General features: G+C 38.0%; 1 protein-coding gene across 1 annotated transcript in view; it reads left to right on the plus strand.

Annotated features, from left to right (window-relative positions):
- LOC309493626 (hemicentin-1-like) overlaps window positions 1-25,074 on the plus strand; it is a 281,640-nt gene that overhangs the window by 99,138 nt on the left and 157,428 nt on the right. Inside the window, exons 5-7 of the mRNA XM_082162762.1 lie at window positions 8,619-8,876; window positions 8,970-9,224; window positions 9,331-9,585. Of these exons, the coding sequence (XP_082018888.1) occupies window positions 8,619-8,876; window positions 8,970-9,224; window positions 9,331-9,585 (768 nt within the window). The remainder of the gene's footprint in view (window positions 1-8,618; window positions 8,877-8,969; window positions 9,225-9,330; window positions 9,586-25,074) is intronic.

A 25,074-nucleotide genomic window follows, 5' to 3' on the forward strand; every position in this document is an offset into this window, starting at 1 on the left:
ACTACTCTTTCGAAAGATGATTGAAAGAATGTGAGTATAAGAGGAGGAAGAGGATGAGTATAAGAGGAGGAAGATTATGAGTATAAGAGTAGGAAGAGTGAGAGTATAAGAGGGGGAAGATTATGAGTATAAGAGGAGGAAGAGTGTGAGTATAAGAGGAGGAAGAGTGAGTTACAGGAGGAAGAGTATGAGTATAAGAGGAGGAAGAGTGTGAGTTTGAGGAGGAAGAGTGAGTTACAGGAGGAAGAGTATGAGTATAAGAGGAGGAAGAGTGTGAGTTTGAGGAGGAAGAGTGAGTTACAGGAGGAAGAGTATGAGTATAAGAGGAGGAAGAGTATGTGTGTAAGACGAGGAAGAGTATGAGTATAAGAGGAGGAAGAGTGTGAGTTAGAGGAGGAAGAGTATGAGTATAAGAGGAGGAAGAGTGTGAGTATAAGAGGAGGAAAAGTGCGTGTATAAGAGGAGGAAGAGTGTGAGTTTGAGAAGGAAGAGTATGAGTATAAGAGGAGGAAGAGTGTGTTACAGGAGGAAGAGTGTGTTAGAGGAGGAAGAGTATGAGTATAAGTGGAGGAAGAGTATGAGTATAAGAGGAGGAAGAGTGTGAGTATAAGAGGAGGAAGAGTGTGTGAAAGAGGAGTAAGAGTGTGAGTATAAGAGGAGGAAGAGTATGTGTATAAGTGGAGGAAGAGTATGAGTATAAGAGGAGGAAGAGTGTGAGTATAAGAGGAGGAAGAGTGTGTGAAAGAGGAGTAAGAGAGTGAGTATAAGAGGAGGAAGAGTATGAGTATAAGTGGAGGAAGAGTATGAGTATAAGAGGAGGAAGAGTGTGAGTATAAGAGGAGGAAGAGTGTGTGAAAGAGGAGTAAGAGTGTGAGTATAAGAGGAGGAAGAGTATGTGTATAAGAGGAAGAGTGTGAGTAAGAGGAGGAAGGGTGTGTGAAAGAGGTGATGAACGAGGAGGAAGAGGAAGAGGAAGGTGTGGAGAATGTTGTCAAGGCTGGATCTGCTTCAGGGTTTTCCTCTTCTCCGGCAGAGATGATATTCTCCGGCCGGACCGACATGAAGACGTGAAGCTGAAGCAGAATAAATCTCTCTCACTGACCTTGATTCTGCAGTTGCTCAACTCTTCTGACTGTACTTTACAGTAACATGCTTTTCATTTACAGTTTTTTACTGTAACCTTTTGGGCTTCTGCAGTTGGTCACTGTATTTCACAGTATGCAAATGCTGAATATACAGACATTCCATACTATACAATATTCAGTACAATACTATACAGTACTTGCAGTGCATACAGTATTTATTCTCCTCACCACTGTCAGGTGTCAGTACTACTTTATTACATAATTGCAAAATTTGTTTACTTTCTTACAATAAATAAATAAATATTTCTCCTGTAACTGCATGCTTTGGATTCTGTGTTCTCCATTTGTCATGTAGTGTCTAACGAATGATCTGTAGTGTTTATAATATTGACTGATGTGTGTAAGATCTGAAAGCATTGTTTGATTTTGCCAGAAGAGTCAGAGATTCTCTGAATGAGTTTTGAACATTTGCTTTTGTGTTTAAGGTTTTGAGAAAGTGAGTGATGGTTTCAAGAAATGTGTTTTAGCAATTCAGAAAAACTGTAATTGTGCAGCTTGTTGTTTTCGGCTGATTTCTTGGTTCTCTCTTCACTCCTCTGTCTTAAAGTAATTCACACTGAGATTATTTATTTACATTTATCTTATATTTCCTGTAATGAGTCCCTGTTTTCATATAGTAATAAAGTATTGTCATGTTTTCATGGCCCAATATAACAGATAAAACAACATTTACAGTTTGATGAATTCTGTGTTTCAGGGGTTTCTAGTGATGATTGGGGTGTGAGTTACAGTCCTTCACACATCTGTGCACTAAAGGACTCAACAGTGATAATGAGATGCACTTATACATACCCTACTGGACATCAGATCAAGAAAGTGTTCTGGACAAAAGGCCCAATTCAAAGGTGGTGGGGTGTTGAGCCTCCAGATCTGTCTGAGGACCCTGAATACAGTCAGAGGCTTCAGTATCTGGGAGATAAACAGCAGAACTGCAACATCAGACTGAGTCATGTGACACTGAAGGATTCACATATGTACTATTTCAGATTCATCACTGATAAAGAAAAATGGATTGGTTCTCCAGGTGTGACTCTTACTGTCACAGGTGACTTTGATGAGGTTTATCTCTTCTTCTGTGCATTATGTTGAATAATAATCAGTGTATGACAGCAGCACTAGATATAATGTGTGTGTTGTGTTCAGATCTTCAGGTGGAGTCTCCTGAGAGAGTGACAGAGGGAGATTCAGTCAATCTGAGATGTAAAAGCAGCTGCGCTCTGACTGACAGAGCAACATTCATCTGGTACAGAAACTCACAGCCATTAACTGAGAGAAGAGACAGAAACAATGAACTCCTGCTGCAGTCAGTCAGAAGAGAGGATTCAGGCAGATATAGCTGTGCTGTAGACGGACACACTCACATCTCTCCTGCTGTTCAGCTCAGTGTCATGTGTGAGTACAGATTGACTTTTCAAACATTACAAAGAATAAATATCTGAATTTATGATTTATAAAAATGTTTTAACCACTATTTTTAAGACTGCCCCTCCCTGACACTCGTGGGACACTTGCCATTATACATTTATAACAATAATATATTAGTCTAAACCTAAAGTAATCTTGACCAACTATATAGCATTTGAAAGCGTTCAGACTGTAGTTAAGATCACTTAATCCATATATGGAAATCGAGAGTCCTTATACGGTCACCAGAGGAGTCTGGATGTCATCTAGTGGAAAAGTGTGGTACAGCGCTCAAAAAATCGTACTGATTTTTATTTACATTTTTTAGATATCAACCTAAAATTTGTCTCAGAATTTGTTCAGATATTTAGCTTTGATTTTTAAGTTTTAGTTGATTTTTTTTTTTGTAAAATATATATTTTATATAAAATATAAAAATATATATTTTGCATTTTCATGAACTTAAACTTCTATGATGCTTTTTGTAAACTTAAGCTCTTAACCTGCAACTGCTGAAAAAACACAAACTTAAAGAAAGTCAAGGGTCAAAAGCCCAACTAAAGCAAACACTGATCTCCATGATGGTGACCTCAAACGAAACATTTTCAATAAGACATCAACATCTAAACCTCTGTTAATTCTCAATAAGAACTTCTGTAGACGTGTGACAGAAATAAAGTCAGTCTGGTTAGTAATAAGTGAAGCTGGTAATGCTGTTTGTGGAGTTGTTTAATCAGATCTTCAGAGAGTTAGTGTCTTTTATCTTCAGTTCATCTAAGGCTGTGTCTGAAGAAAGTTGTAGTTTGTGTTCTTACTACTCTTTCGAAAGATGATTGAAAGAATGTTTCAGGAACATCACACTAACCTTTAAATAACATTCTAGTAACATTAAGGAAACTGGAAATTTTTATGTTCTTGGAATGTTAGAAATCAACGTTCCTATAATGTTGACTTTTAAATTAAAATTAAGTTGAAAGAACGTTGAGGAACATTCTACATTTTAAAACGCGTTCCTCTAACATCAAGAAAACTGGACATTTTTCACGTTCCCAGAACCAACACTGAATATTTGGAGAACGTTCTTATAACAAAAGTCTGTTAGCTGGGTATGTTTTTAGTACAATACAAATATACTTGAATACATTTTTAATACATTTAAGAGTATGTCTTTTTCAACTGGGAGAAGTTTAAAGTTTTTCCCGTGGTCACTGATTTATTAAATAACAAATCATTTTCTATCCTTGCAACCTTCCCTTGAATGCTACAGGGGGTGGAACTGAGACACAAGGAAAGGAAACGAGGATGCACAAATAAGAAATGAGAAGCGCCCTATTTGTATATTTCCAAGGGCCCCAAACAAATAAGTAAAAACTAATTAAATTTTTTTCTTATATTATACACTATATAAACCATCATCATTGAGTATATTTGACATGATATAACATGAATGATGTCTTTGATTTTACTTATTTTGGCAATAGAAGTTTAATAAAGTAAACATTCATATTGACCGACCACCCCCCTGTATCTGCATGAAATGGTTTGGTCCTGCGTTAGCGTGCGTGGTGTTTAAACTTGCAGAGTCGATGCGCCAGAAACACACAGATACCACAATGTTGCATAGTAAAATAAAATCTGCTTTTCAACAAAGGAAAGAGAGAAAAGAGAGAGGGGAAAGACAAAAGAAAGGGTGTCAATCTGTAACCCAGTTTTTCCCCAAGAAAGGTGGGTAGCCTTTAGTCTGTGAGTGGTATAGTGAAATAAGCTAACGTTAACTAGCTGCAGGCTAGTGTCAGCCTACATTTCATCAACATTTAATCAGTGCAGGGAAACGTTTAGCAAGATATTCATATTAAATCAATGTCCATGCCAGTGGCGGTTCTAGACCACAGTACCTGGGGTTTGGGGGGGTTGGGGGGGTTTGGGGGGGTTTGGGGGGGGCACACAAACAACTTGTGCTTTTAGGGGGCACACCTTTAACATTCATCTTAACCTATTTTCAGTATTATTTCAAGTCATTTTTCACCATGTCATGTATGACTGCAATCTCTAGAAAAAGCTAATAAATTATATTAGCTAAGCTAATAAAACAATTTCAATTCAAATTAATGTTTCATTATGTTTAATTGTAGTGTGATATAATGATCAATAATAACACATTTTTAGCATCTAAGCACATCTAGGCACTTTTTTACACCTGGGGTGGGCGATATTAGCCTGACTACGTCAGACTTCGTACTTCCGCTCAATTTCATTTCGCTTCTGTACTCAGTCTGAGACAGCGTCATAGCTTTCCGTTTTCCTCCGGCCTGAAAACAGCCGGCCAATCAACGAACAGAGGGCGGGCTGAGAGCCGTGACGTAGACGCTGATTGTACCGTGGATGCATAGATTTACTTCACATAATCAGCAAAAGTCGTTCACAGCCATGTTCACTCCGGTGTTTCGCTCGATGGTTTTTGTTTTCGCATCATACGTGTGTTTACAGTGGAAGTTATGCGGCTGAGCATGCGCATAACACACGCCATAACCAAACGTTATGTGATTGGCTTACGGGTAACCAATGATTTTAAACTTCAGACAAGCGCCCCCCCGCGAGAGAGAAAACACTTCTCTATTATGCCATTCCAGACTCTGTCTACGAAGCAAAGCAAAGTAGCAGAGTTTGGTATTACCAGGCTAGGGCGATATGGCAATAATATCATATCACAATTATAAATTTTTTTTCAGGAAAATCACGATTTTATCACGATTCTTTTTTCATGTTGGTTTTACTATTTTGCAAGTGACTGAGCATTACAGCCAAACTAATTTCCCTATTTTAAAAACAAAGCCTTATAGGTAACAAAATATAAAATAAAAAAGAATGGCAGACATTTAGGCCAAAGTGGCGAAGATAAAAATCTTTGTCATTATTTTCTTTGTTATTAAAAATTAAGAACAGAGATACATATTACACATACACAACTTAATATACAAATGAAATAAACTGCTTTATTTTTTCAGCTATAGGTGTATTTAACAGTATGAGAAAGTAATTAAATGAAAAAATATGAAAATAAAACACAACAGACTTAAAGTTCTCAGTCAAGAGCAGTGAATGATTTCCTCTGTGTGTTTTGTTGTTTTATTAATATTAAAGGGATAGTTCTCCCCCCAAAAAGTCATAATTTACTCTCTTAAGTTTTTTTAAACCCGAGTAAGTTTCTTTCTTCTGTTGAAAATAAACGTTATTTGAAAGAATGTGAGTAACCACAACAGTTGATGTACCCCTGTGACTTCCATAGTATATATTTTTTCCTACTATGTATGGAAGTCAGTGGGGACCAGCAACTGTTTGGTTTTGGGTGAACTATCTCTTTAAGGACAAGCGGCAGCATGTTTATTATTAGGGCTACTGTCTCTTTAAGAACTGCACGCGACACGTCTAATATACACGCATATGACAAGCAGATTGTAATTAATTTTCTCTGTTTGCTTTCACTTTAGACATAACCATCTTTGTTTATGTAAACAATGTCTGTATTTGACAGTATTAGCGCAATATAAGACTCAAAAGATAACTTAGTCCAGTAACAGGCTTTTAGTGCATGTGCACGTCGAGTGTACGCGCTCAGTAAAGCGCATGTTTTAACTGCGCATCAGCAGCGAATGACATGTTTAACCGGCAAGACTTTAAAGCACATGAAAATAATGAACTTTTGTGAACTGCAGTGTCCCGTTCTTCTGCGTTAACATTTGATGTGAATATACGTCGTGCTGCAGTGTAGCCTAGATCAGTGGTTCCCAAAGTGGGGGCCCTATATATTTTTGTTGCAATTAATTTAACCCTTTCGCACGTACGATCACACCGGGTAGATTTTCTGTTTGGCGAGTAAATCTCAAAAGGCTATCCGCCACACTGGCGGGTGAATGTTCATACCAAAATATGAAATTTTCAGCGCGCACGCGCTCTTCTGCCTCTAAGAACGAGCAGCGTGAGAGCCCCGACCGCGCGCGCGCACTCACTCACTATTCAGAGCGGCCCAGCCAGTGTTGCCAACTTAGCGCCTTTGTCGCTATTTTTAGCGACTTTTCAGACCCCTTTGGCAACATTTTTTCAAAAAAGCGACTAGCGACAAATCTAGCTACTTTTTGGACAAACCTCAGTAACCTCCAAATGTTGCCAGCACAGCCTTGCGAGCGCGAGGTTTGCGTTCCCCTTGCTGTCATGCACTCTCTCTGCGTCTACCCTGTTCAATGAATGGCTGAGAGGAGTAGCAGCACGGAAGAACAGACGTGAATGAGCAGTGTTGTTTCCACAGACTTATCACTTATCTTTTGTTTTATATTTAAAGAATTTAGTTTGACCATTTTATTTTATTACTTGTGCTTATCACTCACTATCACAGTGCGTTATTTCACCCAGTTCCCGAACTCTCTCAATTCAGATAATTTTACACATATAAAAAATAGTCATTCAATAGCTAACTTAATCGTTCTATTGGCTGACAAAAAAATATAGTAAATGAGAACAGCTTTATTGGACATTCGGCTATATTATATTATATTATATTATATTATATTATATTATATTATGTTATGTTAAAATACAGTATGTGAGCATGATTTTAATGAGAAAAAACATTAGGCAGGCAGAACGCAAGTACGCCGCGATGACGTCATGAATATGCTAATTGACGTATAACGTCATCTAGCTACATTTAGCGACTTTTAGGGGAGGCGTTAGCTACTTTCCTTTGAAAATAGTTGGCAACACTGGGCCCAGCGTCAAGCTTCCCCATACTTTTTGACAAGCGTCCTTGACAGGACGGCCAGAGCTTCTTTGCAGCTCAAGTCGGCGGCGGTGTGTACACAGTTAACGCTCTATCTGTTGACGGCGCTGAGGAAAAAGCTCCCGCCACTGGAAGAAGCGGTCTTGTGTCCTGCTGGCAGTTGGAAGGCTGCGCACCCATCTAAGCCGTGCAGAACGTCTTCAGCACTCGCGGATCGTGCATACTCCGCCGCTGGCCAGGCTGCTTCTGCTTTACACACCATGGCCGTTCTTTTCTCGAGAAAAGGAGTTTTCCCATAGCGTTCGCAACGCAATACTCGTTCCCTTATCTCTCAGGGAACCGAGGTTACGTTCTGCCTTCCCTTCCACATGAGTCAGGTAACAAAACTGACAAAAAAAAAAATTGTATTTCACCCCAATGAGATCTATATATATATATATATATATATATATATCGATTTTTTTTATTGTACATTTCAAATTTTGAGCCAAAAAGTTAATTTCGGACCCTGGGGTGGGGGAGGTGCGGGGTCGCGGGGGGTTTGGGAACCCCCTGGCCTAGATGAAGGCGCCGCAACTGAATAAATGCGCAGTTGTTTGGTGTGATTTCACGATTCCAAATTTAGGGGGGCCAGAGGGGGGGCCAAGCTTGTTAAAAAAAAAAAAATCAAATTCAAATTTATATTTTTTATGTTCTATGAGAAAATACTTTCTCTCAAAACTTTTTTTAGTCTCAAATATTATACTTTTTTGCTATTGGTATGAAAACTTTTTCTCTCAAATATTTTTTTTTTTCTCTCATGAAATGCTTTTTTGCTATCAGTGTGATAACTTTTTCTCTCAAACTTTTTTTTCACTCTCGGATCATTTATTTTCTCGCATGTAATAAAGACACAATTCTCTCTCCATAGAGGAGAGAGAAGCGAGGAAACGAGGAAGCATCAAAATTGTAGTTATAAAAAAATCTCTAAACAAATGTAAGGGTTTTTTTTTTCTCTCAGTTTTTGCAGTTGCACTATATACATTCATTGTAAAAAAATCTTCCTCAAACTTAATCCAGAACTTGGTAAAACATTTGTCTGTATTTCAAATGTTTTAAGCCTCTCAAATTGTTGTCGGAATAGTTTTTCCTTGTTAACTTTTTTGTTTAAACTTTTTCTTTAACTTTGAGCATTAAACAGTGAAAAATTAAACTGGGATGTTTGCTGAAATTGTCCAATAATAACCAACTGCAGCCTTTCCTAGAACATTTTCCACCAGCCGTCTCTGATAAATACTTTTACCTGACATCTGTAGATCCTCCAGTGAAACCTGTGATCTCCATCAGTCCATCTGGTGTAATAGTGGAGGGAGATTCAGTGACTCTGAACTGCATCAGTGACTCAAACCCTCCTGCAGAAATCAGCTGGTTTAAAGGAAAAAGGAAGATTTTGCAATCTGGTGAAACCTACAGCATCACTAATATTAAGTCTGAGTCCAGCGGAGACTATCATTGCTCTGCTAGAAATAAACATGGATCTCAGACTTCTGCTGCTGTGAATGTGAATATCATGTGTAAGTCTGCCTTTATTTTTAACCAGTTTTGGAAGATTATTTGTGCAATGATTTGTCTCACTGCATGTCATTTTACTCTTTTTATCTTTACAGATCCTCCCAGGAGCGTCTCAGTGTCCATCAGTCCATCTGGTGTAATAGTGGAGGGAGATTCAGTGACTCTGAACTGCATCAGTGACTCAAACCCTCCTGCAGAAATCAGCTGGATTAAAGGAGGAACGATTGTAGGATCTCGAAGAATCTACAGCATCTCAAAGATCAGCTCTGATGACAGTGGAGAATACAAGTGCAAGTCCATCAATGAACATGGAGAGAAATACTCTGATGCTGTGACTTTAAACATCATGTGTGAGTTAATGATGGTTCAGTAACTGTGACATTAAATCCTCGAAACATCGTCTGTGATGTCAAGTTTAATATGATTGTTAATGATATCAATATTTCTCTGTGTTAGACTCACCCAGGAACGTCTCAGTGTCCATCAGTACATCTGGTGTAATAGTGGAGGGAGATTCAGTGACTCTGAACTGCATCAGTGACTCAAACCCTCCTGCAGAAATCAGCTGGTTTAAAGGAGGAACGATTGTAGAATCTGGAAGAATCTTCAGCATCTCAAAGATCAGCTCTGATGACAGTGGAGAATACAAGTGCAAGTCCATCAATAAATATGGAGGGAAATACTCTGATGCTGTGACTTTAAACGTCATGTGTGAGTTTTAAGAATCATATTTTCATTTTTCATACCTTCTACTTGACACAGATCCTCCTATCCAATAAATCCTGTGATTGCATCAGTCCATCAGGTGAAATAATGGAGGGTGATTAATAAGTGTGATGTGAAATTTAATTTGATTGTTAAAGGTTTTTATTTATTTTTTATTTTTTTTGTTAGACTCACCCAGGAGCGTCTCAGTGTCCATCAGTCCATCTGGTGTAATAGTGGAGGGAGATTCAGTGACTCTGAACTGCATCAGTGACTCAAACCCTCCTGCAGAAATCAGCTGGTTTAAAGGAGGAACGATTGTAGGATCTGGAAGAATCTACAACATCTCAAAGATCAGCTCTAATGACAGTGGAGAATACAAGTGCAAGTCCATCAATGAACATGGAGAGAAATACTCTGATACTGTGACTTTAAACATCATGTGTGAGTTTTATGAATCATATTCTGTATTTTAACCACATACTCCTGCTTACTTTCTTATCTGTCAGTATATTTTGTCTGATCTAGTCCTGTTAAACATTGGTGTGTGTTTGTATCTGTATTTCAGCAGTCAGATGTTTCTCGTCTGTAACTGTCGGTGTTGTTGGTGTTGCTGTCGGTGTTTTACTCGGTGGAGCATCAGGGGCTTTTGTGATGTACATTTGGTAAGAAGTTCATTTAAAAAAAATCTACTTCTCTTTTTATGAAGAATTACTGTATTACATTTAGGTTAAGTGTTACATTTAAAGCGGTAGTGCGTAAGCTTTGCCTCTTTGTCGCCATCTCTGTTTGAATCCTGAAATTGCAGTTATTTGAGGCGTTAAAGGGGTGGTTCGGGATTTTTGACATCGGACCTCATTTTTAAGTCAGCCTGGTTGTTATTCATCAGTGGTGACATTTTTTTTATTTTTATTATCCAGTCCTTATATTTGGATAGTTAGCCGATGCTAGGCTAGCGCGAGTCAATGGTATATGTTAGCCAGCCATTAAAAACCGTTTTACCCACTCCACAGTGCACCAAACGCAAATCAGTTATAACACTAGACTATCGATGTATATGTCCGTTGAGAGAATAATGTTAGAAATCAAACTTACCTTTCATCACATTGCATTAGTTATATTTTGTTCCCTGTAATCATAAGCCTTGTCTACAGCAGCAGCGGAGTGATATTGATTACCTAGGCAACCGAGTGAGCCGGTACACACATGACGCAAGTGTATTTACCTGCCGCTGGTACACTGATTACAGTGCGCTTCTGTTCTGTGTTTACTTTTTGCCGCATTACTAACCGGAGCAAAGTAAAATTCCGCAGCTGCTGAGAAACTAGTTCCTTTGGGATCATTGAGATGAAAGGTAAGTTTGATTTCTAACATTATTCTCTCAACGGACATATACATCGATGAGGTCCGATGTCAAAAATCCCGAACCACCCCTTTAAATGTGTTGTTTATTCATCTTTCTTCTGACAGTCTTACTAAAAGGATGAACAGAAGATCTGCTATGGAGGAGGTGAGATGATCTCAATTATTCACAGTGTTTTCCTGCAGAGATGTTTCCTACAGCCGCTATGAGCCGTACACAGATATTAAGAGTATAAGACACACGAGTCTCGTGACCAAACACCCGATTCTTCAGTTCTAGATCCAGTAAAACTGATTTCCATCAAGATCCTCTAAACATTACACATAAAAAGCTATTTTTGTCTAAAAAACTACTTAAAAAAATTTAATTTATATCAATTTTAAATATATCATAAATCCTCCACAGATGTGGAGTAAAAACATTAATAAACAGAGTAAAATGTCATTTGTAAAAAAAAAAAATATATATTATCTGTAACAAAATTACATGTTATTGTCTGGAGACCACGAGTGTCACTCCAAACGAAGACCATCAGAGGGTTAAAACATGAACTCACAATGTGTGTGTCCTTCTGTCTCTCCTGTAGATCTCTGATCCCAATGAAGACACTCTTGAGCTCAAGTCCACGACCTCTGACCTGTACGACACACTCACAGTAAGTGAGACGTCAAAGTCAGATACTCCATCACTGATGATCACATGACCGATCTCTCGCTCTCTTTCACACAGACCGTTGATCGCAGACCTCCTAAACTATCTGCTTTTCTAAACATGAGAATCCATCAGTAAGTGTCAGAACCTGCAGCTCTTCTCAATATAATCAATAACACTCTCTTCAGTATAGTGTGATTGTTTTATGTATCTTGTGAAAGGTTTTATAATGTTGTTGATGAACTTCAGTCAGTCTTTCTTCATCTTATTGTTTGTTCAGATCAACAGGAAGATTCTGCTGTGAGAGGCGGAGCACAAATGAACCAATCCTGAGCTCTGTGGGCGGAGCCACTGATGATTGACAGGGATCATCAGTGATGAGTCTCAAAAGTTTAATTTCTGTATAGTTTATGAAACATGATATAAAAGTGGAATTAAATGAAAGTTAAAAGCTGGTGAATTGTTATTGTCTAAATATATGTTAAAATTAAGTCAGAACACCTAAAGTGATGTTCAGTTGTGGCAAACAATCTATGCTTTCTCATTTTACAACATTTTCCTGCTTTTAAATCATAACTGATCATTTTATTCTGATAATGGAATTCATTCACAATGGAAAATATTATATATATTTCTCTCAAAGTGCTCAATATAATCAGCTTCTGTTATTCTGTCTTTTGTGTTCCTGTAACTCTCGCTTTAAATGTTTTTAAGTTTTTAAGTTGTATTTGTGATCATCTCATATACTTGTACAAACCTTAAGGGCTCATAGATCCTGCAGTATTGATATATAATATATATATTGATTCTCACAAGCTACTTATTTGGTATTGATTCAATATGATTGATATTAAAAATATCAATATTAAAATTGTTAATGACAAAACATGGGTTTCCGCATCACTTTTATTTGTTTTCAATTCTTTTTTCATGTTTGCTCCAAAACACCCCTGACATTTAGCTGGAGTTTGTTGGTGTGATATGCGTTTATAAGTCTTTTTTTTTTCTTTTTTTCTAAAAATAATTTAGAAAATCACATACCAATCTAAGAAATAACTGGTTTTGACATTGGCATTGCTAAAACTGTAAGAATAAGTATTAGTATGTGATCAAAATAAAAAAGTTTGAAATCGTCCATCCCTAACAATCCCTCAAACTGCCACCAGAGGTCACATCTCCTGCGTCTGACATCAACCTCGATGAGCCTCACCTGTAAATCACTACTTGTTTTGTCCATATAGTGCCGTCCTTCTTCAGTTACTGAGGGTTTGCTCACAATGTGGCTCAGACTTTGACATAAAATATAATGCAAAGAAGATAATATTATGATTGTTAGGAGTAGGGAAAATGAAAACATGAAACTAATTTCCTGATTTCTCTCTGTCTGATATTGTCCTTAAAGTATGTGATGAGGATAAACACTTAAGACATTATTTAACTGATGACCTTTCCAGGGTTGCCAACTTTGGGACTTTGGCTGGAGTGAGACTGTAAAACTTCAGTGCGCGTGGAGAACATTTTTGCCAACCCTAACCCTACTTTTAAAAATGTAGCAGGGTTCAATCCTTTCATGAACGTTCATTGCGTCTGTCTCGTGACGAATGTATGAAAGACTCGGAAAGTAATTATTTATGTTCCCTGTAAATTATTTTTGACTGCATTATAATGATTTCTTAATTCAGAATATGATAAAGACTGTGTAGGTGGATGTGTTCGGGGAATTTGGCTGTTAAAAGTATAACATTTAAAGCCCCTTAAATGAACGAAATGACTCGAAAAAATATTCGTTCATTTTAATGAATGAGATCGAACAAGCGAGTCAGTAAAATGATCCGAACTTCCCATCACTCACAGGGTGCCATCAAGTGACAGTCTGTTCCTGGAGTCAGTCTTGTTTAGGCCAATGACTGAAAAGGTTCGCTCAGCATCCGCATTTGAGTGTGGCAGACTCATCACAATCTGGGCAACCTTTGATCATTTGGGGAATTTTAAAATGCCACTTGCCTGATTTGCCAAAACGTAATTTCCATGAGCCTATTTTTATTGAGCAAATAGCTAGCCCACATAACGCACGTCAGACAACGTTTGCAACTATAGCTGGAGTCTGTAGGCTACTCTCGGCACACAGACTGATTAGGCAAGGCTACGTCTGTAATGACAAGGCACACCATTTTATTATCTGCTTACCTTTCCAAACTTTCAAACGCGCATCAGTGGCTCCGACTCCGAACCTGTGCTCCGAACTCTCTCTGAGAGTCTCTCTGAAATGTTTGTCAGTGTTGACGTGCCCCCCTGATCTGCTGTGCACAATATCATGTACAGATGTATGTGTAGGTTATCACTCTGCAAACAGGATCATTTCAACACTGAAGAACACGGCACTAAGATCAGTCAGGTTCTTCTCCAGTATGTGGAACCATTGGCGTTTTACATGTAAATATGTGATATGTGGACTCTGTTTGTTTTTCTGTATTTGTTTTATTATTTGTGTTTTTAGACCATGTGTGTCCTCAATAAAGCTTTGATGATGATGATGATACTGATGTTCTTTCTCTCAGTGAGAGGTTCAGACAATATTCATCATTATTCTCTAGTGACTGAAGATGAAAAGTAAAGTAAATGCTTTAACTAAGAAGTGATCACGTAGGCGACTGATTGAAGTGACCCCAGTGACCTCGGATGTCTTCAGCTAGAAGATCAAATATATGTTTTAACACACGTTGGGTGTCTCTTTGTCTTTAAAACATGGAGAGCTCATTCCAGTAAACAGACGTAATTCTATAACTAAGTAAATCTCATAAGCCTGAAGAAGTCATTCAAATCCTTTAATATGTAGAAGGATAAAGACTGATTAATACCCTAGATCAGGGGTCTCCAAACTCGGTCCTGGAGGGGCACAGCTCTGCAGAGTTTAGCTCCAACCCTGATAAACTCCTGTCTGCAGCTTTCTAGTAATCCTGAAGACATTGATTAGCTGGTTCAGGTGTGTTTGATTATGGTCAGATAGATAGCAACCATCAAAACAATTGTTGTGTTACAAATGTATTAAATGTTTTAATTTAGGTTTCCACTGCAATAGTATATAAACTGATAAAGTTTAGTAGACTGATTTCAGATGATTATTGATTCTCCAGCAAGAGTCTCTTTTCCTGCCAGTCCTGTTTTCTCTATTGTGTTTTAAATGAGTCTTTAATGGCTCTGGGATGGCCCTAAGAACCAGAGTTCCTGGCCAGTATCAGCATTTGAATAGGTATGCTGATTGGATTAAGACTGGTAACACGCTGGAGTCTGGGCGGGTTCCTTAACCTGTATACTCATTTACATGCTTTGTTTGAATTTATCTCCACCTTCAAAAGTCCCCCTTCTAAAAAAAATGCCTATAACAATTATAGCCCTATTTGGGGTTTCCCCTATGCCTGATTTGGTTGCCCGAGATCGTAAAGTCATTGCTTTTACTACAATTTTGGCCAGAAGGGCCATCCTTCTTAAGTGGAGGCATGCTTCCCCTCCAACACATGACAGGTGGATACAGGACATTTTTCACTGTATTGGACTTGAAAAGTTAAGATATTCACTCTCTGGTTCACTTACATCCTTTTACAAGACTTGGGATCCCTTTTTAAATTACATTAAGAGTTTACCTTGTGCGCCTGTAACTGGCAATGGTACATCATTTTCGTTTATTAGGAGGATCTTTGTAGGGGATTTTTTAAAATATTTTTTTATTTTTTTTATTAATAGTTGTGTTGTTTCTTCTTTTTTTCTTTTCTTTTTTTTAGCTATTGGATGGGGGGGGGTGGGGGGGAGATCATGTAAGGGGTTAATAATGGACAATATCTTACTGTATACTGTTTGTGATGTCTTATTCTGTCTTGTCATTTAAAACCAATAAAAACATTTGGAATAAAAAATGCCTATAAGACACCATGTACATTTATGTACTTTAGATTATGTTGGATTCCTGCAGCTACGTCAATGCGAAGTCCTCAATAAAGAATAACTTTGTTTGAACATGATTCCCAACGTCTCCTGGTCTGCTTTGAAGAAAGAAAAACTTTACAACACAATGTTAAATCAATGTTAAAGGGCACCTATTATGCCCCTTTTTACAAGATGTAATATTGGTCTTGGGTGTCCCCAGAATGCATTTGTGAAGTTTCAGCACAAAATACCCCACAGTTAATTTATTATAACCATTTGAAATTGTCATTTGTGGGGCCTGTTTTAAAAAGAGCTGTTTTGGCGTGTACCACCTTAAATGTTAATGAGCTGCATATCCCCGCCCTGCTGCTGGACCCAGATGATGAAGAGACACGAATGAGAATGGACTAAACGTCTTGGAATGGTTATTTGATACATTTATGTACTTACAAAGTTTTAATCGCGTCCCCTTTGCAATTATGGATGTGCAACACACACACACACACGAACTGTGATAACGTTCGCGCAATTTTTTGAAACTACACACACACACACACACACACACAAATACTGTGATAACGTTTGCTAAGTACAAACGATTTATTTATTTTTTTCTTAAGGGGAGGGAGATAGACGTTTATATACTGTCTATGGAGATAGAGCAGACCTTAATTTATTTACATTTGTAATTGCTGCAAAAATGATAGCCTACGTGACATAAAACTGTCTGACGTTGTTTGTTGAGACATCTATGACGACGACAATAAATAGCTTTAGACGCATTTGTTGTTGAACTGGCTGACATCGATTGAAATGACTATTTGCTCAAAAATCATAAAATACACTTACTTCTGGAGGTGACGTTGAATCGCGAACTGTAGGCAATGATCCACACTTGATTAACTTTGACCCTCGTTCACTAAACAGTCAGTCAGAAAATGAAGGAAGTTTAAGTGGCGCCGTTTCTTCATAAATAAAATCCATCCGCTGCGTTTTCAGTGGCTCTGATGTCAGTGAAGACTACTATGTCCATTCTTAAATTCCACAACAGAACACCTAAGTTACACTTCTTATGAGACATTACACACCGGCTGTCGTTGAAACAATGGAGGATGCAGATCACAGAGGGCGGGGTCTATGCCAAAACCAGACTGTCAATCAAACCGCGTCGGTGGGGCTTAGCGCATTTCTACGTCACAGTGAGGGAAATCTAGAACAGGGCGTTCTGAGACAGTGCTTGTGATTTATTGAGATAGTAAAAAAACTACTGGGTGGATTTTTACTGGGTGGATTTTTATCATTCTAGGGTGGTTTTGCTCACACACTGCCAACACACATTTATGTTCAAACACCATGTAAAAGTTTTGCATAATAGGTGCCCTTTAATGTGTCAATGTTAACTGCATTTGATCAACATTACTTCTGCACCCGCAATTAATGTTGACATATTTAAAGAATTTCATCCAAAATTTTAAATGAAAATTTTCATTGAAACACAAAACAAATATAATGAAATGAAACATGAAACACAACAAATGTAACAGCCTGAAATCAACTGGAAATAAAAGAAGACTATAAATCTCTCAAGATCTCACAAATAATGGGAACATTTTGAATTATTCAGCCTTTATGAACAAGCAGAAAATAATGCGCAAACGGAAATCTGATTGGCTGACGCTCACCTATTACTGTCCCTGTTTTGACTTCTCTTTCACACAGACCGTTGATCCCAGATCTCCTGAAGACTCCTGGGGTCCGTTCTTCGTACGTCGCTGACTCAGTTACTGTAGCTGGATCTGATCGTTGGTGATTTGGCTTGATCTTGGATCGTTTGGTTCTTCAACGCTCATCCTGGATTTGCTGTCATAGCAACAGGTGTGTAATCTTAAAGGTGCTCTAAGGTAAGGTGTCTGTGAATGTCCGTGGACTAAACAATGCTAACTCACTTGAAAAGCATTTAAAATTTAAGCTTTGGTTGAATAATATGTGTTGTTGATTATTTTCGCCATGTTTTTATAAAGTCAACCATCTGGTTATGTGTTTTATAAAGTCTCTCCAGTATAGCTAGCTAACTTTAACATGATGCCGTCTTTCCAGACATGCGCTGTTTGTCCACATGAGATGACTAATTCAACACTGTTGTCCTTTGTCATGAATGCAGGTATATTACCGTATGTTGTTATAAAGTGTTGTAATGTTTGAACATAAGATTGAGGTATTTTCTGCTGTTTGTCTGCCTCCTGTATGTTGAATTGTAATGAAGTTCCATAATTGTTTAGACATAACTGTTAACATAAAATGGAAAAGGTAACTGTAGGAAATCTGTATAATTACATTGTTTTATGTTGTTTCCTCCTTGAAAGATTAAGAGGGACAATTTGGTGTGTTTTAATTATTTAGTTTATATGAGTTTAAATCCACTATACGGTCAATGTGTCAAACTGTAGGTATTTTTGTGTAGAGCTTTAAGCGTACAGTAATCTAAAAAAGCAACGGAGGATTTTCCATGAGACATGCGCTGTTTGTCCACATGAGATGACTAATTCAACACTGTTGTCCTTTGTCATGAATGCAGATGTGGAATAAACCTGCTGTTACCACAAACCTGATGGGATCCGAGAGATTATTTCAGGCAGAAGACATTACACAGAGGTTACACATGCTTATTATGTTTCCACAACAATGTTAGTGAGTAAATCTACTGAAATGGCCACCATAACAGTGGAGTGTGATGTGTAAGATGAGAAAGCAGAGGTTAACGCCTGTTTCACACATACGTCGTGTGAAGTGCGTATGCGGTGCAGGAGCAGCACGCTATAGTGCTTTCACATATGCTGCGTTTGCAGTGCGTAACTGATCCGCGGCTGTACCACAAACACATACTCACCATTTTTATTTCAAATCCAGAACTCATCTTACACATCACAACTTTTGTAAAAAAAAAAAAGTTTTGTCAGCATTGCGATTCTCTCTATACACATACACTCTTTAATAGACGTATTCACGTTTAACACAATTTAAACAACGTTTTATTCAATGCATTACTTATAGATTTATATATTAAGTTGCTCAAGCAAGTGGTAAAATATTTAACCATGTACTTATATTAAAATCGCAAACATTTTAAATTAAAACTTAAAATTGACAAAAACAGCCGACTATCATGCCTTTCCTTTTGCATTTAAATTTTAAAGGAATAGTTCACCCAAAAATGAAAATTCGGTCATCATAGTAGGAAAAAAAAAATCTTCTTTTGTGATCAGCAGAAAAAAGAAATTCATACAGGTTTGAAACAACTTGAGGGTGAGTAAATGATGACAGAATTTTCATTTTTGGGTGAACTATCCCTTTAATACAATAAATATTGTATCTCACAAATAACTTGTTTTTATTTTGTACTTGCACCTGGAACGCATTGCCGGAGCGCATCCGCGTGCAGTGTGAAAGCTCTAACCTGTTACCATGGGTACAGAAAAAAATATGCACCGAATACGCACTGCAAACGCAGCATGTGTGAAACGGGCATAAGTCGTTTGTCATGGTTGTAAAAAAACAATGGCTATCTGAACATCTTTACCAAGCGCAAACCAGTACAGAAGTAATCAAATTATCTGGGAGGGTCATGCCTTTTTTCACAATCATTTTGGAGGGTCATAGAAAAATGTATTGCTGGCGAAGGGAGGGTCATGTCTATTTTGACTATAGATCTCAAAACTCCTCCAGTAGCCCCTTAAATAAAGAACGAACAGTCCCTAATGAATACTTGCCTTAATATATTCATAATTTAAACAAGTATATGTAAATCACCCTATTCTTAACATTTCTCATATAAAGACACGTTTGAGCAATAATCATCAGTTTCATTTAAGCAAGAGTGTGTTTGTCTTACCGTGTTGAAGCTCATCAGATCAACAGCAACCAAATGACAGACTGTTTTAACACAAGCACTTTAGCTTTACAGTGAAGGACTTTGTGTGGTTAACACTGTTTATTAATGACCAGCGACAGAAACATCACAGTCCCTCCCTCAACAAGAGAACAACATTACTGAACTAAACCTACTTAAAGAAAAACTATGATCTTTTTCTGTAATTTGAAGATGTATAATTGTGAAGATGAATGAAGATGAATGATAGTGATTTACAGGTGAGGCTCATCAAGGTTGATGTCAGACGCAGGAGATGGTGACCTCTGGTGGCAGTTTGAGGGATTGAACGAGCACATATGTGACGAGATGTGTCAGACTGCAGAACTATACGTGACTGTGTAGTCTCACACTAAAAAGGGGAACATAGAAATATTAAAACAACGACAGACACTTGTTGCGTTTCCATCAATCTCTGTATTATGAGTGCACAAAATTACCATAAAAATGCATAACAACTTGCATATAACAATACTGTATTCTCAAGTGACCCATATTGTATTTACTGTCAAAACACATAAAGATACGAGCATCAGTTGGCATAAAACACTATATCCATCCTGTTACAAACAATAAACAAGATAGCTTGCATCTGTGTGTGTGACAAAATAAACTATTAAATAAAGAAAATTAATAAAATATAAAATAAAAAAATGCAAATCATATTACTTATAAATCAGAATTAATGTAATACTGTGAATTATTCTCTGTACTCTATATTGTAGTGCATATTAATCTCAAAACATTTTAGTTGTCACAATATAATACCACTTTACACGTCATCCATTTTATGTGATAACTGCAGGCCTTCACACTTGAACATGGACGGTTCAGCACGTGACCCATTAACACTCATGTATGATACAAACTCAAATAAACATAAAACAGTGTTAGACGATAATATTGAATGAATGAATTAATGAATGAGGCATTTATATAGCGCTTTCATATGTACTACTGTACACCCAAAGCGCTTTACAATCATATCAGGGGATCTCTCCTCAACCACCTCCAGTGTGCAGCATCCACTTGGATGATATTACAGTCAAACTCATCTTAACAGCATAATAACACTGTATGTTCATTATACGAATGGTAAGAAACCCATAAAACATCATGTACTAACAATACAGTGCATTGAGACGTGCTGATGGTAGCATAGCATTGGAAACTATAATAACCGTTCGCCATGTGCGACAATCTCATCTCTTTTTCCACAATACGGGTATATTACAATTATACGAACATCCTATTTACACAAACTCATATTAACATCAAATATTCCGATATTTAAAGGGGCTTCCCTGAAAAGGGGAACTTAGAAATATTAAAACAACGTCAGACACTTGTTGCGTTTCCCTCAATCTCTGTATTATGAGTGGGGGAAGGGAACCGTGTGCCTAATAATAACTCTCCATGCTCGCCCCACCCCCTGCTGGAGTCTTTCGGTACTGCACCATAACAAACTACATGAACCAATGAAATAACCTATCATAACAATAATATTCTCTTCTCAATACCTGCTACAACTGCAGTTTCTGGCCAGCAGCTTCAGACCGGACGTTAGGAGCTGACGATCACCTAAAGCCTGCTTTATACCAGAGATGGTCTCATTACTGGGAGAGACCAGGATCTGTGGATCTACCATTGGAAAAAGTGTAACGGCTAACTTGGATCACTTGTGTCTTGATAACCAATCACAGCCTTGACGTCATTGAGGCTGTGTCTGAAATCACCCCCTATACCCTTAAATAGGGCATTATTTGAGGGAACAGCCATTTGTAGTGGTGTCTGAAACCATAGTGGACATTATCGTGTGCACTCATTCAATCCCACAATGCACTGCAATAACAAGTGCACAACAGATAATAGCTGTGTCCCAATGTGAAGGCTGCATCCTCCGAAGGCCGTATTTGAAGGCCGATTGCGTCACCGCGGCGCGATGAAGGCTGTCCCACTTCAAGTCTGCATCCCATACAGGCAAAAAAAATTAATTTTTTTAAAAAAAAAACGGTTAATACACACATCTTTGCTGAAATGCATTGTGCTGTTGTTGTTAACAAGCCATGGTTAATTTGCTCTGCCTTAGGATTGCAAGTGTCCTGGGACAGGTGAGGGTGTGAGTGGGAAACCCACTGCTGAAACTTGGCCCTATTTTGTCCTTATGGATGCACCACCTCCCCTGTCCTCATTGCCTCAATCCCTGAGGACACACCAGGGCCGAGTTCAGTAGTGGGAGGAGCCAGGGGCAGCAGCACCAGCAGGAGCACCAGCACCACCAGCAGCACCAGCAGCACAAAGGCGGCGAGACAGAGAGGACGAGTTTTTGGACTTGATCAGAGAAGACATGCAACTACAGAGGGAGGCAGAGGCGAGGAGAGCACAGGAAAGAAGGGAGAGGATGGACAGGCTGTTTTTTCTTCTTGAGAGAATGATTGAAAATATATATATATTCTTGTTACATTCTTTTTCTTCAATCATTCTTGTTTAACTTTTTTTAACTTTTATTTTTGAAAAGGAAAGAAAAGTTCAGTACATTATTTATTTTTATGCAACTTTAAATGTGTACATAAAAGAGAATGAATTGTTCTGGACATTGTTGATTTTTGTAATGACAGTCATAATTTCTACATGAAACAAATTCTTCTTTTTAAAAAAAATAAAATTGGTAAATGAAAATCATTTGTTTTATAGGCTACATAAAAGTACTTTTTCCAACATACGTTAAACATATCAAAATCAACATAAAAACATTAAAATTTACAGTACATAAAATAAGAAAAAATGATGTAGACTTTTATTGAGCTGAGCAGGGAGACCCTGGTGAAGCTGCTGGACCGGGATGGGCTCCACAATAGAGACCCTGGTAAGGCCTCCTGCTGGTGGGACATCATCTGGGATGGTCTCCAGAGTGTTTGAGTGCATATTTCCACTATCCACTAAGTTGTCTACCGACAGGTTTGGAAGGCTGACTCAATTGACGGCTGCCATGTCACTGAGTTTTTTTTTTCCAGAAAGAGTAGGCCTATATTTCTGAAAAAAAGTACTTTTCATAACTACTTTTTCGTGGCAACTACTGCATTACTGCGTTTGTAGCATTTTACTTCTGAATATTTTCAAGGTTGTTACATTTAAACTATATACTTTCGTGTAGTGTAATGTAAAACAATGCATCATATTGTAAAATAACTTAATTTTCTAGTGTTGCTGTCCTGTGAGAAAAAAAAAAAAGTAGGTTACTTCACATTTGTACGTGAATACTTAACGAAGTATGTAGTTATAAAGTAAAATAGAGTAACAAAATGTAGGCCTATTGTCACAATATTAACAAATTGTTGCTAACTACAGCTGCGTCCCATATCAAAGGGTGCATCTGAAGCGCTCGGACGTCTAGCCTACGAGGATTGTTCTTGTCGCCTGGCAACTGTGACGTTTGCACTGGACTTTTTATATTCAACTGGGTTTTATATTGAAACAGGGTTGAAAACCTGTGTAAATATGTTCACCATGGTCCATTTGTGTACATAAAAATAATACACCAGCCTACAAAATCGCATCAAGGTAAGATATAACTGAACATTGGAACATTTGAATATATAGAGGCCTATTTAAGTTTTCTTTTCATATATCATTACATTATGACCCAATACTTGATCAATTTAAAGTGTAATCCGGCAATTCAGGACGCAGACTCTGAATTGGGACGCAGCAAACCAGCTTAATTTAGCTGGCCATGGTCTTGGCTGAGCCGAAAATACATGACCCGGTAGCACCAGGGCTGAAACATCCTCAACATGTCCTCCAGTAAAATGTAAAACATAAAAATGACAATAGCCAATTCTGGCTCCAGCTGTTTACTCAATTATATCAAATTAATTATCAGGATGGCAGCTGTCCTCTCGCACCGTTGCTTGGCGCCTGGAGCGGTAATCGGGAACACCTGGTTGGAAATCCTACGAAGGCTACATGGTGCGTCCTTCGAGATCTGCGCCTTCGAATGATGCAGACTTCACATTGGGACACAGCTAATCACTCAACGGCTAGATAATACCCACAATGCACTGTGAGAGTCGTTTGCCAAATGAATTCCTGCATCTGAACAGAAGATGGCGCCACAAATGAATCATCCATCCATCCATTTTCCAAACCGTTGGTCCAATGTCGCTACAGCATAACAGGTATAAATTCCTTTTTTATTGATTATTAAATTAATAAATTAAGGTTTATACATGCTAGTTTCCAAGACAGAGTTCAAGGTGAATCTTTTCATTACTACTGGAGCAAACATGTTTAGCACAGAATTAGCTAGCGTTACGCTTTTTTCGGCTAATGTTGCAGGCTTGCCAAAACCACTAACCCTAACCTCACATTAACTATAAGCTCCAGCATAAACAATACCCAACCCCACCACTAAACCTGACCTTAATGCTGCTGTAATCTCCACGCTAACGGCCGGTCTGAGACTGCTGGTCTGGCGCTGCTGTGGCGTGTGGCTCTGCGCTGGGCTAGTATTGTATGAGCGCATCACTAATAAAACTGATCTCTTAAAGGGAAAGTTACAGGAACACAAAGACAGAATAACAGAAGCTGATAATATTGACCATAAAATTACCTTAATATATTTTGTTCAGTATATTAAGGTAAAATGATCAATTATTATTTAAAAGCAGAAAAATGCACTTTATCCACCAATGAACATCACTTTAGGTGTTTTACCCCTCTGACTTAATTTTAGCATTTATATTTTTTTTACACAGTGACAATTCACCAGCTTTTAACCTTTATTTAATTCCACTGTTACATCATTTGTTTTAAAGGTGCTCTAAGCGATGTCGGGAGACGTAACTTCTTGTTGACATTCGAATTGTTGTCAAACAAAACGGAGGCTAGCTAGACCCTCCCTCCTCCTCATCCCGTCTCCTCCCTCCTCCCCTCCCTTCTGGCATAAAGGAAAGTCAAAGTAGTCACTATAAATACTGATACTTCAAGCAATGTGTAATGTCGCCAAGTTAGATAAATGGTTTTATATATTGCAGAACAGAATGCAGAAAAAGAGAAACATTATCTTAAAATTGTTTCACCACCTGAGGTTAGGTCTATAGCTCCCATACAAGGACGCAATAATAGCAAGATAACGTTAGCTTCGCGTTTCCCAGTGAGCATAAACAACGGTGGCGTCGTAAACAAATTTAGTCAAAGTTGTCAATAGCCTATTAATGAACATTCAAATTCATAACAAACAGTGGGTGAAAACAATCATTCACACAAATTGTCGCCCTACTGTGAATTTGCTTGATCATTTACAATAGAGATTGATCGCTAGCTTCTAGAAACATATATGTTGTATTCACCAAAGTTAACGCTGACTGCATAGTTCTAGCTAATTACATCCTTGTGTTGGTTTAGCGAACATGAACGTCTGTTTAGAAATAAAAATGGATTTACCTGTTCTGCAAAAACAGAGCAACTGAATGTCGGATTGGAAGCTGTTCTGCCGGCGGAGTTCTCGCCACCTTTCGAAGGCTTTTCCGATGTAAATTCGGGACTTCACGCGTTCCTTATCCTTGTCCCTCTTCTTTGCAATTTGTTCATCGGAACATCGTCTCTTTGGTCGTGTGTCGGCCATAATTCAAAC

This window comes from Leuciscus leuciscus (assembly GCF_965113295.1).
Source record: "Leuciscus leuciscus genome assembly, chromosome: 3".
Taxonomy (NCBI): Eukaryota; Metazoa; Chordata; class Actinopteri; order Cypriniformes; family Leuciscidae; genus Leuciscus; species Leuciscus leuciscus.